We start from the raw sequence: 15,528 nt of genomic DNA, 5'->3' as shown, positions 1-15,528 counted from the left end.
TTGTTTGGTTGGTTGGTTTTTTAAGTTGGATTAAATCTCTTATATTAGTGGAGAGCTGGAAAAAACTTTATTTATTATTTTTATTATGATCTGTCACACTGAGAGCAGAAATGGGTACAAAAGTGAACTTTAAGAATGTATGTAAGGTGAGAGGTTTAAAAAACCCATATGTCTATAGACATTGGCTTGAGCTAAAAGGTTATGAAGATCCTATTTGTTTACAGGTTGTGGTCTTTGGCTCTGGATAATGGTATGTTGCAGTAAAATAGTGTAGCATCCTGTTTGGAGCCATCCTGTAATGCTACAACATAAAGCTCTGCTGTGAAATATTGGGATACTACTTAATTAAGTTGGGCATGCCATCTACCTGAGGCCCTCAAGCTTTGAAGTTCTGCTGGGTTTCTGACAGAAGCTGTAGGAATAGCAGAGGATGCTGGCCAAGAGTTCCCAAAGCTCTCACAGCTGACAAATCCAAAAATCTCCCTGTTTTCTTGCACCTTGTGATGACAATTTGTTATATACAACATTGTTGAAAGAAGAGGATTAAACAGATTAGAATCTAGAGCATTATTTTCTGAACTGAGACCAGAGCCACTGACTCAAAGCATTGTTAAAAGTTGGGAAGTGTTTACAGAATAACTTGGGCTTAAATTATTTTAAATTATTTTAAATTATTTAAACTACTCTCATTGTTCTGAAACAAAGCTCCAATTTTTCCTCTTATCACTCCCACTGTAAGAAGCTTGAAATTGGAGCCAGGCAAAGAAATTTTGATGTAATCAAGCCCACCAGAACATATAAGGCGAGAACAAGAATGAAGGTGCTGGGAAACTGAAATGATTCACGAATTCTGATTGAACTTACTGCATTTAAGCTAAAAAAATAGGGATAGGGAAATTATGGAAATAACAGATTAGCTTGTTTGTACAATGTTGACATGAAGTGTCAACATAGCATGAAAAACATAATTTCAAAAAGGAATTTTTAATTTTAAAGGGTTGTAATTAATTTTAAATGGTTGAAATCATCACTAACACCTACAAAAGACATCAGTTCTAGATCTAAAAAATTAAAACTTTAAATTAATTAAATGTTTTCTTAATAACACAAAACATGTATTTCCTGAAATAAATGAGGAGCCTTTTTTTGTTCTAACATCAATTAATGATTTTTCAAGTTATCAAGTTACTTATCTTGAAATATGGGTGTGACCATGAATTCGGCTGCTGAATTATATTGCCACATTTCTGATTACCTGGTATTTCACTGACTTTAGAAATCAATCATATACTTATTACAGAATAAAGAGGATCTATTAGTGAACAGAGCTCATCTATTTTATTTTCCTCACACATCTCCTTCATAGCCATGCTGAGGGGGATTGCAGTCCTTTTGGGTGCAGGTGATTGAAGTTAGCAGCACTATAAGCTCTTCCTGTAAACAATCAATCAGCCTTTCAACTAAAGAACAAAGAAAAGGATTGGTATTGGTAGGATTCCTGCCTGTGCACAAGAGACTCCTATTGATCCTCAGACCAGGTAACTGTTGATTGCAAAAGGGTTATTGATCTCTTGTACTTTGGTTTCTTATTGCGTTGCTGTCATCTGTGAAAAGAAAGAAAAATTGCAGGTTAACAATAACTCTCTGGCACTGGTTTTACCTGTATTATGCCAGGTAAAACATCACTGTAAAAGCTGAGCTGGGAGATACTCAGATAAAAATCACAGGAATTCTAGAAAATAATTCATGGAGATGCTGGAGCTACATTCATGAAATTCCTTTCACTTAACTTTTCTTTTAGTAGATGTTTCTTTGTACCTTTGGAGGCACCTGTTTTTCCTAAGTGAATTAACAGAACAAATTCATGCTTGTGGCTGTTGTGGTGACTTCCAGGTGCCCTTGTCACTGCCAAGCAGGAATTCACTAGCAGCAAGCCGTGCACTTTTGGGTAGCATCCCAGGGCTCCCTGCATTGCAGACACTGGACTATTATCATTTGGGGTGCTTCCCACTATTGCCTTTTCACAGGGTGGGGAGCAGCTGAGCAGCTCCTGGGTCCTTTTGTGGCTGCATTTTCCCAGGAGTTTATTACCTGGAGTGCCTGCTGCTGCGGGGTAGCTGCACAGGGCAGCCAGCCTTGCAGTGTGCCTATGCCAGGGAGCTCCAGGCGAACCACAGGGGAAGCTGTGGCACAGCACAGCTAAATTTCCTGCCTTAGCCCATGCAGAGGGCCCAGCACATCTGGGCTGTCAGTAGGAGCTCCGGGTAAGCCCACAGCCTTTATGGCTGTGTCACCCATCCCTAGGTGGATGTGCCTCTATGCTTTGGGTCTGCCCAGTACTGTCACTCCAGCTGTGCCACCAGCACCCCCTTCCCCCAGGACATACCTGTTTTGGCTTGATCCCGAGTTTGACCTGCAAAGTGTAAGGAGTGAGTGATTAATTGTGACTTTCAGTGCCATAATCAAAGGTGAGAATTCAAATGAATAACACATTGGAGTTGCAGAAGTGCGGGAACTTTTTTATTTTTTCTTCACAGCTTTAAATCTTTTATTCAGGTTTGCTCCATCTAGTGTCAGTGCTTGGGAACACGAGCTTGTCTTGCAGCCCTCGATTATGTTAAATCTCGCAACGCCACAAGGATCTGAAATCGGTGATTCTTGTTTCATGAGACTAGTGTGAATTTGTGTGCAGAAATTAAATGTGATACACAAAAGCCTGTGAGCTGGAATATGCAGGAGCTCTAATTCAAAGCTGTTCCTGTCTGACTAACACCTGGCACTCTTGTCTCTTGCGTCAAGAGGCCTTGGTTTGTGTTGGTTTTAAGCCGTCCTTTAGCTATCATAGCAGCTTTCATTCCTAGCTAATCCCATGTTGTCACTTCTCTGACAAGTCCTAGGCAACACAAAGCTACTCAGTTTGTTTGGCAGACTGGTGCTGCCAGGGAGTAGGAGGCTCTTTGCTCAGTGGCATCTAATATTTGAGTTATCCTGGGTGCCGGCTGACAGGGGTGAAGAGGGTACTCTTCCAGAAACATTTCACTTTTTTTTTTTTTTTTTTTGTATCCAGACTTGCAGCAGCTCTAGGGAAGGGTAGAATTACTCGTTCAGTGCTGGAATCATTTGCACCAGCAAGTTTGCCAGCAGCAACCACGATGGCTGTGGAAGGAATTGCCTCTGACAGGTGTCTGAATATTACCAGGAAAGCATTCTCCTGACTCAGCATGTTTGGCACCAACTCTTACAATCAAATTATTTAGAGCTGTTCAAGACTAGCCTCAAACAGTTGTGCAGAGGGGTAGGAAGGAGTAAGGATTCTTCCCTGTTTGGCAGCTGTGAAAAGGTCAACCACAAAGGCAGTCCCCAGATCCAAGAGGAGAACAGACACCCTGGGCCAGGTGCCCTCCCAGGGAATGTGGAGGGTGGCCAGAGGAGCAAAAAATAGCCAGAAGTGTGGCTCTGCCCATCAGGATCATAACTGGCATCAGTGAGGTATGCTGCATCATTGAGATGGGTTTAATGAATTATTCTCACCCTAGAAGTTTGTGCCATACATATGTGTGGTGTGTGTATATATATATTTATAAATTGTCTTTCAGGGGCTGTGTGTCTGTATTCCCTCAATCCAGGAATGGTGCTAAGGGAGCTGAGAGCCTACAGAGTGTCTTACTGCTGCTTTTCAAAGCCTGCTGTCCCCAGCACAGTGCAAAGCTTAATGTCCTTGATTTTGAAGTGTGTGATAAAAAGATTAATTTCATTTTATGGAAAGGGTAACCTGAGCCAGGGACTTGTCCAAGGTTGTTCAGAAGAATAAGTTCAGCTAGACAGGGCAGTGACAGAAGTAGGAAGGAAAAACAGTTTATTACTCTAGTCACTGGTGATTATTGCCTCAACACAGAATGGGTATTGACATTTTGTTTATGCAAATATATATGTACAAGGTGTTGAGACAGGCATTTCTGCTGAGGTTATTTGCCCATTTTTAAACATTTGCCCACACATGGATTTGTTAAGATCATCTCTACTTGTCCTTACATTTATTTGCAATAGCGTGCTTTATTATGGCATCTGTGAAGCTTTAAATATTTTCCATTAAACTCAATTCCCAGGATGCATGCTAGGAAGCCTAAAGCAGTGAATACAGCCTTCAGCCTATCAACACCCACTAATCCCTACGGTGCTGGGCGAGGAATTGAGCCTGTGCTGGTGTATCAACAGGGCCACACTCGCCTTGTGCAGGTGGTATCTACTCAGGGAAGTGCAAATGCTCTCCTGCCTAAGAGGACTGGAGCCCTCCAAGCTGTCTTCCACTCCCATTCTCATGACAGTTCTTCACTACTGGTTTTAGGCCACGGTGGCAATGTGAAGAGAGGCTCTGTAGTCAAAACAGACCTCACAGGAATAATTTGTGACTGATTTTGCAAGGCTTATTTGGATCATTGAAGAAGTTAAATGTTGTTGCTCACTCTGTTTTTCCTTCTATGTAAACCACTGACAACTTCTGAAAACTTAGTTGGTGTGATGATTGAATTGTACGTAGAATATCCTACTTGTCAGAATGAAAGACCCTGTGAAGGTCTGCTTGGGAAACCAAGAGTGGCAAGTGAAAGAACAGCTTAGGTCATCACTGCGGGATGTTAAGAGAATCCATTCACACAGAGGTGTCAAAGATTCTGCTGGATCTACATGACTGGTCTGCTGTAGATCCAAGAAGATCAAACTGATTACATAGTTTAAAATATTCCTGGGGGAGGAAAAGAAAAAATAGGCTTGTTTTAGGAGAGTAAGGATAGATGCAGGGAACTTGCTGCCAGGCTGTGGGCTGAACTTAGTGTTACCTGTGAATAGCTGGCACAGTATCTGAGGGGCTGCAATGCATTTCAGTGCCCAGCATCCGGGGAAACCTGTGCTCTCTATATTGACCCTTTCCCCTTGTGCACCACTCTTCCAGTGACACTCTCAGACATGGCCAAAACTTCTTTTTTTTTTCAATTTGTATTTACTTAGGGATTTTGGTTTGTAAATTTTGGGACCATTTTCCAAAGGACTCCCATATGTGGGTTTTTTTCAAGTATCCACTCTAGCATGAAAACTGGATCTCCAGTTAAATTTATTTGTGAGCTCAGACTCCAGTGACTAGACAGACTATGTCTCATTTGCAGGTGATGGGACTCGTGTATGTTTTTGGCTTCCTGTTTATTAAGCAATACATTCTGCAGTTCACAGTGTTATAGACCAAGTTTGGATCAGAAAGAACCGTTCTCATCTCCAAAACAAGATGTCTGTCTTTCTATCTGACTTTAAACCTGTTTGAAGGATATGATATTTTTAGATCAGATCTTGTTCACTGTCCCTGCCTATCAGGCTACAGACCTGAACATGGCAAAATGCTAGGGAAAAGACTCCTGGTTCAGATGTTTAGGCTGCCACAGTTCTGGTAGTTGGAAGAAACTGCAGCTCAACATTGAAACCTGCATAAGATTGCCCAGACCTTGTCTTTTCCATGCCATCCATCTGTGATGTTTATATTTGCAAAGTGGACAATTTCACCTCCTATGCAATGTCTGGCACTGTTTTTAGTGAATTTTAGAACATATTAGAGTCTTTCAAAGTGCAGTTACATTCCAAGACCTGCTCTATTCACTTAAAGAATACTACAATTCTCAAAAGCATTCTGTGTTTAGGAAGCACAGGAGAGAGAAGTTGGTCCTTTAGAAGTCAGGAGGGAAAATATAAGAGAATATTTAGATGAAACTTTGGATAGGAAAAGAAAATCACCAACACGCTTGGCAAGCTCCTCCTCTCTTCCATAAAACATCAGAAGAACTTGTGTATTGCATTTAGAACCTGATTTTCTACTGAATGATTTACGTGGAGTCCTGTAGAACCCAGTGAATGGCATGGGGAATTTTGTGTGTGCTGTTGCCAGGATGTGTTGACAACAGATTCATTTGTGGCAGGTTTAAAATATGTACCTTTTCCTTTTTAGTAAACATTCTCTGTCTCTCCACCCTTCTCCTTGTCTCTGTATGTCTCTTTCTTTGTCTCCTGTCAAAATAAATCTGGCTGACATGCACTGTAGTTAACTCAAAATATTGCCAGCATTAAATGTGCCCAGACATTTTTATGAATACATTAAACTTGCATGAAATTTTTAGGCATTATAATTTACCAAGCTTACACCAAGATGGCATTTGATACTGACATGAGCTATTAATTAAAAAAGAGGACGTTAAATAATTGTCAGTTGACATATAAATTGCTGTTTTGTTGGCTGACAGAATCTTGCCTCAAGCCTTTTTCTTCTCAAGTGTTAGTAAATATCCCATTGAGTTTAAGGGCAACCCATTGTGAATTGATTGTTTAAATCTTAATGTTATGTACCTGACTAAATAAAGTGGTAAATTCTGTTAATTATTTCACAATGAGCTGTCAGTGGCATGTGGGTATCAAAACACTTGTGTTTTAAGTATTTTGGAAATTATCGAGGGGGATGCATTCAAATACTTCCTGGTTTTAGTGAAAATCTGTTCTTGGAAGGGGTCAGTTGGGTTCAGTACCAGCTAATTGGGGTTCTGACACAGAGGATGATTATCTGCATCAAGACCTTCAGCTGGTATGAGGCTGAGCAACTCCACTGGCTATGGAGTGCAGTGCTGGGTGATGCACACTCGGAGTACTTCCAAGCTAGCAAAATGTTGAGTGGCTGGTGGCATTTGTAGGAATAATGATGTAAAATTTAAAACAAAATTTGGCTGAAGGTGAATTTGGTTGAGTGTTCTATCAGTTGGATTAAGTATTTTTTTCCTGAGCAAACACTAATAATCATCCCTGGTCAAGCAGAAAATGAAGCTGTGTGCAGAAGATTTGCCAGTTTGCCTCTCCAGTCCTAAAGGGATGGTGTCTCTTAACTAAAGAGGTTCCAGGTTGCCTTTCCCTGAGGGATTCAGGATGGCTATATGGTTGGTTGGAATAAATTGGGTGATTTCAGATAATAGACTTCACTTTATTGGAGCATTTTCTAGGACTAGCCACTGGTCTAAAAATTCCATTAATTAGAATTCCCTAGGGAACTGAAACAAGTAAGTAAAATCAACTTAGACCTAATTATCATATGTGTCTCTGGTGACCTAAATAAATCCTACTAAGTGTTAGTTTATTACGGGCATTTTTAAATGTTTATATAGCTCTGGTGGTATTTTTACTGCCAGAGGTTTCCTCAAAACCAGTAGAAGTCTATTCTGTTTCCACAGATTATTACCAGCATCACAGAATCCCTTAGTGACCTACCAGAGAGTAATATATAGATGCCCTGAAATGAATGAGAACAAACATTTGATAATAAATTACTGATTACCACAGCAGAATTGAGAAGTGCACTGATTAGGCAGTGACAGTGGATATCTAAGTTTTTTTCTACTTAGCCATAAAAGTGTCATCTTTACCATAATTAGTTTTGCCCCAAAATATTGTGGAATTAGAGTCTGTCTCACTGGTCAGTGTCAGTGGCTCTAAGGCAAAATGTTTCTGTACTGTGTCACACTTGCAGCCTTAAGACCAGAATTTTGTCATGAAACTGGAAATTTCCCTCTACCTTTTAGCAAATGCCTGTAGATTGGGATAAGGAAACATCAAAGAGGTCAATGTAAGGTCACCATTAAAGATGTTAAATTTTGCTGCCACCACAAAGTCAGCCACTTCCCCTAGAAAGATCAGAGGGTGATGTAATAAATGTTCAGACTGTCTCTGAAGGAAAATATGGCACATAATAAACAGCAAAGAGAGCTAGAGAAGTCCAGTGTGGAACAGTTCATAGATCATCCTGTCTGCATTTCACCCAGGCAATAAATCTACCACTGCCTTCTGTGTTTCTTGTCTTTGTCCCTCTCATCCCTTTATTCTCTTTTCTCTTGACTCGGGTCTCTGGCTTTTCTGGTCTGGCTTAGCTCTTCCTCATGACTTTCCCATTCAGTGCTCTGTCTACACTGTCCTGAAAGCATCAGAAAGTTTACCAGGTATTCTGTGTTTGTTATTCTGACTTTATCATAGTCCTAATCTACTTCAGGTTAACACACAGAAATTGCCAGAGTCTTGTCAGAGAATGGTGTGTTACTAAAAAAAAGAAACATTTTGTTCCAGTTACACTGAGAGAGTGTCTTCCTGGGAAAATAACACGTGCTGCAGGACTGGGGACCTTCTCTGTGAGGCACACAAAACATTGAAGCTGCTGCTGCAAAGGGTGTCCTTGCTTTGGTCTTTAATTCAATGTTTAATTCAGTTTAATTCAGTGTTTACACATGCTGTGCTCTCTTTATAAGGAATGACTGTGGTGGGGACATTCTTCTGTCCAGCTCTCTGAGAGAGGCCAAAAGCCCTTTCTGAAATCATGGAGTACAGCTGTTGTCTTCCCTTGATGAGAATGCTCTTTAATTGATGTTTGGGGATTTTTAGTCACTTATAAAATGTCTCCAAGGGACACAAAAAAGTGTCCACATCTGTAGGTTACCATGAGCCACCAGAGCTTGCAGTCCAGAGCCTCTGCTCCCGTACATCCCTTCCCCACTGCCTGACCCTGGGGGAGATGCAGAGTGGCCATTGCCTAAGAAGGCTGGCACTGCTCTGCCGCTGGTGAGCTGGTCAGGTGCTCAACCCCTAAAATGGCCTTACTGTTTCTGGGTAAGGGGGAGGAAGGTGAGGGGCAAAGAGGCATCCCTCCCAGCAGGAACAATCACTGCATGACCCTGACTTGTAAGTGTGAAGGGGGTTTTCAGAACTGAGATGCAGACACAGTAACCTTAGAAGAAGCCATTTACCCAGTTTGCTGTTATTATGCATGGTATGAACAAACAAAAAAAAGAAGTTTCATCACAAGCGTTTGAAGGATTTTCATTTTAAAATGAATCTCAGTCTGCTGGGTTTTCTTGTGTATTTCTGAAGTGTTGAGAAGCTGTTAGAAGAAAATTCCTTTTTCCATGCAGAGTCACTAGATATCCCAGTCCTCTAGAGGCTTACCGTGTGTGTGTTATGTGCACTCGTTCCAACGTAGGGAAACATCATGCATAACGAGAGAGAGAAATTAGAAGTTGTGCATAACAGAAAACACAGTGACTCTTACCTTCTATCCATTTTGCCATCTGACTCTAAAGTGAGAAGAGAAAAATGTGGTTAGTTGAGAAACAAGGAACAGAGTGGTGGTAGGCCTCCACAGAATTTGTGAGGAGGCAACCAGGAGTATGTAGTTACAGTTGGTAAAGATCCAGCCATCCTTTCTGAGGCAAAACTCTTTCATATTAGTTGTGTCATGCAGCTTTCCTAAAGCCCTTCTTGATTCTTCCAGCTGGAATATCTCATGACAATTTTCTCAGACCTGTGTCTTAGCTAATACTTTGTCTGGTTTGTGTTAGGTTGTAGCATATCCCCAGGGTATCATGAGAAACAACTTTGAGGCTTAAGAGTAGACTTGCATAAGTCTGCATTTCTAAGCAGTCCAGCAATTCAGACACATTTTAAATAGTTCTTCACAGGAAAACCAGAACTATTGTATATACACAGTTCTAACACTGAAGCTCAGATCTGCTGTATCAGAAGATGAGGAGATCTAGATCTATGGAAAAGGGATCAGGAGTATTTTTTTTCTTACCTCCAAAGACGCTGTCAATCATTTTGGCTTTAATCATGCATATTAAAACTGCCAGAAAACCGATTGCTAGAGCTGCTCCCAGAGTAACTCCTATAATAACATATGTGTAATCTGCAAATAGTGAAAACAACTCAGTGAGTATACACCTTGAAATAATAAATACATTCTTTGAGTTTCAGATGTAACACATCCCTTAAAAAAAAAAAACTGAGCCAGAGTAGGTGGCTGAGGAGAGTCTGAGTCTGTTCTTTAAAATCCTTGTGTACAATGAAGCCATGTGAACCTGTGGCTAAGGGGTTCGAGGGTGTTTTATGATCATTACCAACTTCAGCTTTTGGTGTGCACAGGTCTCAGCTGAGTTTTAGAGCCAGGGCTTTACTTTTACCCCAAAAGCAAAATCCCCCATCCACACTCCTTTGCCAATCTGCATCCTTCCAAACTGTTATTGCTGCTTCCAGATATGCACATGCACGTATCCACCTCCCAGTCCTGAGCCTCCTGCCTTGCCCAGCTGCTCTGCCTCAGTAAATCTTTGCTGGGAGAAAGGAAAATTTGAAAGTGTAACCTATGTGTTGTAATTTGGCATCACTGTGTGTACACAAGGGTTATATGTCAAGCAGGGAGTGCCTGTGTTCAGGATCTGAGTCCCACGCTCTGTCCTCATACACGTAATTTAAAGAGTCAGTCACATGGCAGGACTCTGCAGCACAGGCAACTACAAACTCACAATGTTTATCTTCTACACCTAAAAAGTATATGAAGTCTGCTAAGGACACTCAGTTTTGTTATTTTTCCTCTAACTTCCTGTCTGGAAGTGAAAATCCCACCATGAACTCACCTATTTCCTCCTCCCATGGGTTTCCAGAAGCATGTACCTTTGCTCTCCAAAAATCTGGAATGGAAATATTTTAGCCTGTTAGGACCTTGAGCAGAATGCCATTTCTGGCTTTTCCCAAGGGGGTAGCTGATTCTAATAAATCTTAGGATAGAATCTGAGCCTTCCTGCAGTAGTAGTGAAATGTTATCAGTCAAGTTAATGAAGGCATCCTAGAAATGTGGCCACGCACATAGAAATGTGTCAGTTTTTGACCAGAAGAGAAAATACAATTCCAAAATTTTTTGTTGCCTTAGCACTGTTTCCATTCCATGGTTTTGTCACTGCAAGCCAGAGAGCTCTATACAAGAGGAGCTGCAATAAATCAAGGAAAAGATTACAGATGCACTAAAGCTAATAAAACATGCTAATAAGTAAGGATATGGCATAGCCCAACACCCATTTCCCCATGAATCCCAATCCTTCCAGTCTTCAGAATGTGATTTATTGCTGGCAGAGAAGAGTCTTTTCCTCTTGCAAGGAAGTTTTGTGGTCTGGAAACCTGTCCAGAGAGTTCTACACCAAGTTCCCTGTTCATGAAAAGGAGACCTCCTGGCTCTTTCCTACTCCATAAAGCCACTAAGCCACTCTGATGCTCAGTGTGCAGGCCCTCAGAATGGAGTGGCTTTGAAGAAAACAATTCATTCCCACATACTTCAGCAAGAAAACAGAATCAACATTTTTAAAAAATGAGAAAAAGGAGAGGTAGTGTTTAGTTTTAATGTTGCTTGGTTGTTATAGGAAATCGTTAAAAATGTACACTGAATGTTTTTTCAGTGCAAGGATATTTCCACCAAGGGCTTTTCAAGTAGCTCCAAATGATGAAACTGATGTGCAGCTGCATGGGGTGCTGCATGAGAAGGCTTTAAAGGCAGATATGACTCCTGCATTCTAAACCTGTGTGCTGCTCAACCCCTGCCTCCTGCACGTGCTGCAGGCACAGCACGAGGTCCCTGCTCTTTGCCAGGGGTGACAGTACAAGGGGCACCTGGTGGGGACACAGCTGCTTTGCACTCAACAGCATCTTTTAGCATTAGCCTTCCCCACCACAGCAGCAATTGGGAGGGAGTATTGTCTGGCTGAAACACAAGTAGAATTTCAGTGTCTTAAATGCACTCATTTTTCCTACTGATAAGATGTCCAACATTGTATGTCCCAGCTCCGCCCCTCCACATTTAGTGGAACAAGTATTTTATTTTCTTGAGGTACTTTCATTTGTTGTCCAGTAAAATGAATGCTGGAAACATGACTGCTTTTAAGCTTGAAGCATAGTCCTTACATTAAAAAACAAGGCATTTTGGTATCTTTACCAAAGAAATAATCTTGTGTCTGCTTTTCAGACTGCTAAAACTCTTGAGCTGAGTGTGGGCCCTGGGACTTCCAGGGTTATGCCAAAAAAATCTAATATATTGGGTGGCTTACAACTGATTTATTTTTATTTCCTGGTCTTAATCACATTTCTATTCTCAAATTTTAATAAATGACAAATCAAGCTTCAAAAATCTGGAGAAGAGCTTAAAAAAATCTTGAAGCAAATATATTTTGGGAACTATAATTCAGAGCTGAAAGTCTTTATTTTTTTCTTTGCCAAACTTTTCTATATAATGAAAATATCTGGAAACTTATTTTGTACAAGCAGAAATGTTTTCCCTCCAAAATCTCCATGATACTCAGAAGAGGAGTTGTAAGGGGTAGAGAATCTATGCTTATACTGGCTATACTAAATGACCAAAATCAAAGTTACAAAGATAAGGAAATTATAGAGAACAAAAAGCTCTAAGGCTACACAGTGGGCACAAAAAGCATAGGTTCTGTTTGTTCCATATTAAAAGCTGGTCTCTTTGCTCTCGCCTGTGATTTTATTTCATTATAAATTAAAAAAAAACCACCTTTCTTCCATCCCCTTAATTATTCTTTGTGCTCATATGAAAAATGTTTTAAATTCAAGCATAATAAAAGTGATACTGTATTACTTTTATTATTCTAATGATCATAATACATAGACCTTAATGTATGCTTTCTAATGGAATTAAACCAGTGACAGATTATGTGTTTTATGGCAGAAATAATATTTTACATGGAATATTTTATGTAGGTCAGTTTAATATATTGAGATTAAATTATTAGTTTCTTTTTAAAAAGGGAGGGAAATTTCTGAAAACCCACAAGACTAAAGAGAATATTTTCAATTCATTCTTGCAATATGCTTTTAATTAAGGTTTAATATCATTTACTGGATGCTGTTTAAATACCGTTTGCTTTTGAAGGCAGTGTTAGGTGGATTCTATTTGTTTCAGTTTTTTCTTGGGCGGAAATAGGTGGATTAACTAATTCAAATACACGCTTTTTCTGTTTGATCTTGATCTTATCTGCAATTTCGATCTTTTGGGGGTGTACAAAAATCTCCCATTTGGGGGGGTTGGAAATGATGGCTTAAACTCTGCAGCTCTCTAGTCCCAGTGCTGGATTTCTGACTCTCTCTGTAGAGAGTTTAGACTAACTCTCACATCTTGAATAAACCCTCTGGACTTGCAGAGTGCTTGCTCCTGTGTGGAAGAGCCTAGCAGATGAATTTGATACCCAGGCTTGAGTGACCTGTGGATCATTTTTCAAAGAGCCCCGAAGCCAGTGCCGGTGCTGTTTGCCCTGTGCCATGTGCTGGCTCGGGCACGGTGTGCAGCTGGCACAGGATGGGGATGTGCCCCCGGCTCCGGCAGCACCAGGAGCCCTCTGAGACACCGGGCTGCGCCTCCAGCCGCTGGGGAACGCCTTGGTGAGTGTGCTGCTGGCACAGACCGCGGGCTGGATGGGCCCTGCTCACACACAGGTGGGGGCACTGGAGGAGGAGGAACGGAGAACGCGCCGGGGGAGCCGCGCTGGGCGCGCCGGGCCGGGTGAGCTGGGCTGGAGCCGGGCTCCAGCGGGGAAGCTCTCCCTGCCGGCTGCAAACACTCTGCGACTCAGAGCATCACTCTGCAACTCGGAGCATCACTCTGCAACGCGGAGTATGGCTCTGTAACGCGGAGTATGGCCCTGTAACGCGGAGTATGGCTCTGCCGCTGTGGTCACCCCCTGCGAGCTGGAGCTGCTGAGCAGGCGATGGAGCCGCAGATAAACTCACTGGGCTGGGAGCCTCCAGGCTGTGATCTCGGTGTAACTCTGGGCAGAGTCAGCCCTGCCCAGGCCTTGCTGCGCACAGAGCTGAGCCAAGCAGAGAGCAGCCTCTGTGTCACACTGCTGTGCCCGGGCGCTCTGCGACACAGCCGTGCCTTGCCCAGAGGTCAGCTCGGCCAGGAAAAGGGTGCAGAATGCAATTTGAGCATAAAATCAGGGAGCAGGAAGAGCTCAATTTCCCCACCGGATTAGGTATTGTAAACCAGCCATAACAGCAATGTGTGCCTCGTCTTTTTAAGTACGCAGCATCTGCCTTAGTCCCTTTGCTTGTTACCTCCTGCGTTCACGTGACTTTTTTTCCCTTCCTCCAACAACTCCTATTTCTCCTCGTTGCAACAGATAATGGCTGGTGCTGTGGCTTTGCAGCAGCCAGGAACTCACTGTTGTTTGTAATTGAGGCAGCAAATAGGAAAGGAAGCAAATCTCTGGGAGCCCCAGAGGCAGGGTAGAGCACTGCGGCAGATCTATGGACAGCTTTGCAGAAGGTGAGGCAGGAGCAGATACCCAGTGGATGCAAGCGGGAATACCTGGTCTGCATGTCTCAGGTGGGGCGAACTGCTCCTGTGGGGTTCCCCAGGTGTAGATGGTGATTTTCTGTGAGTGTCTGCAGAAGCTGGGTAGCATGGTAGGAGCTCGTTAGGTAAAAGCTGAGCCTTGCCACCAGAGGGTGGTGCCTGCCCCCTTACCAAGCGCCCAGGGACGGCAATAGCCCATGGAACTGCTGCCAGCTCCCCTCCCGTTAGACCGCATTGTCCCACTGTTCAGCCCTGCTGAGGCTTCCTAGCCGTGAGCCCCGCTTCTTCCCTGCACAAAGTGGAGATGAGTAAGAACGAAGTAGGAAACAGGTTGTGGGAAAGCCGTGCTTTGGGCCAGCAGGGAGCATTAGAAGCAACGTGAGTCGGGACTCTGGCAGTTCGGTAAGGGAGAGGCACAGAGTCCAAAAGCAGCTTGCAGCCAGCATGCACGCAGGTCAGTTTTCCCTCAAACTCTGCTGAAGTACTGTTTCCTGGACAGGGAGAACGAAACAAAGTGCTAAACCAGGTGCTCAGCAGGTGCATATCTAATCTGCAAAGCTGCAGGCATTTGACTTCACTGTGTCTTCTGGACTGTGCACAGCTGAGCCCTTTGCACCCAGAATAAGAAACCTGAGCTAGAAAACTCGGCAAAATACCCCTCTGGCTCAACAAATGTTTTTTCTCCAAGAAACAAAGTTTTACACAAGATATAGACAATTAAGCTCGGGAATAAATAAGCCCATCAAGCTCAGAAATAAAAGCTCTCAGAAATAATGGAAAACAAATAAGTTAGATCACTTACATAAGAGAAGAAATGCCGTTGGTGCTGATATCCAGGTTGTTAGTAAGGTCATTATGAACTTGTGACAACAGAGTGGTTTCACTCAAGTTTTCATGAATTTTGCTCTTCTGCAGTGTCTGAAAAAAAAAGCTAAAGCAGGTCACATGACTATTGAGAAACTACAGTCATATCCTGAGTAGTTAGATTTGCAAACAGAAGTTCCCTTTTTTGGTTTAAGCTCAATACATAAACAAACTTGAAAATGTTTTATGGAGAAGGTGGACAGCCAACAGCACAGCCTAGTTCAACTGAGATTAGAGATTTGCTCTCTAAAGGACCTTTGAACACTAGCAATTGTTTTTGCAAATTGAAAATGTCCTACCACCAGAATTTTTTTCTGCTGAAATCTTCTGAATCCGTCGATAACCAAGTGGACTTTCTGTCTTAGAAGAAGAGTTTTCTGAGGCATTCTCTTTCAGTATTGCTACCTTTCATATGAACTCAACTTGAATGCTGTCATGTTTTCAGCAGAGCACTCATTTGAATG

The 15,528-nt window shown here is 42.2% G+C and overlaps 1 protein-coding gene across 1 annotated transcript; it reads right to left on the bottom strand.

The window, feature by feature from the left end:
• Window positions 1–1,521: 1,521 nt before the first annotated feature.
• Window positions 1,522–15,111, bottom strand: TMEM273 (transmembrane protein 273). The gene is made up of 6 exons (XM_005417391.3): window positions 15,003–15,111; window positions 10,476–10,529; window positions 9,638–9,748; window positions 9,113–9,137; window positions 2,387–2,413; window positions 1,522–1,604 (listed from the first exon to the last, which is right to left on the bottom strand). Exons 1-6 carry the CDS (start codon window positions 15,052–15,054, stop codon window positions 1,601–1,603), a joined length of 273 nt encoding a protein of 90 aa, XP_005417448.2. The 5' UTR covers window positions 15,055–15,111; the 3' UTR covers window positions 1,522–1,600.
• Between the last annotated feature and the right edge of the window lie 417 nt (window positions 15,112–15,528).

Source organism: Geospiza fortis, unplaced genomic scaffold, assembly GCF_000277835.1.
Source record: "Geospiza fortis unplaced genomic scaffold, GeoFor_1.0 scaffold130, whole genome shotgun sequence".
Classification (NCBI taxonomy): domain Eukaryota; kingdom Metazoa; phylum Chordata; class Aves; order Passeriformes; family Thraupidae; genus Geospiza; species Geospiza fortis.
Note: the sequence above shows the minus strand (reverse complement) of the source record. Positions and strands in the feature narration are given on the sequence as shown.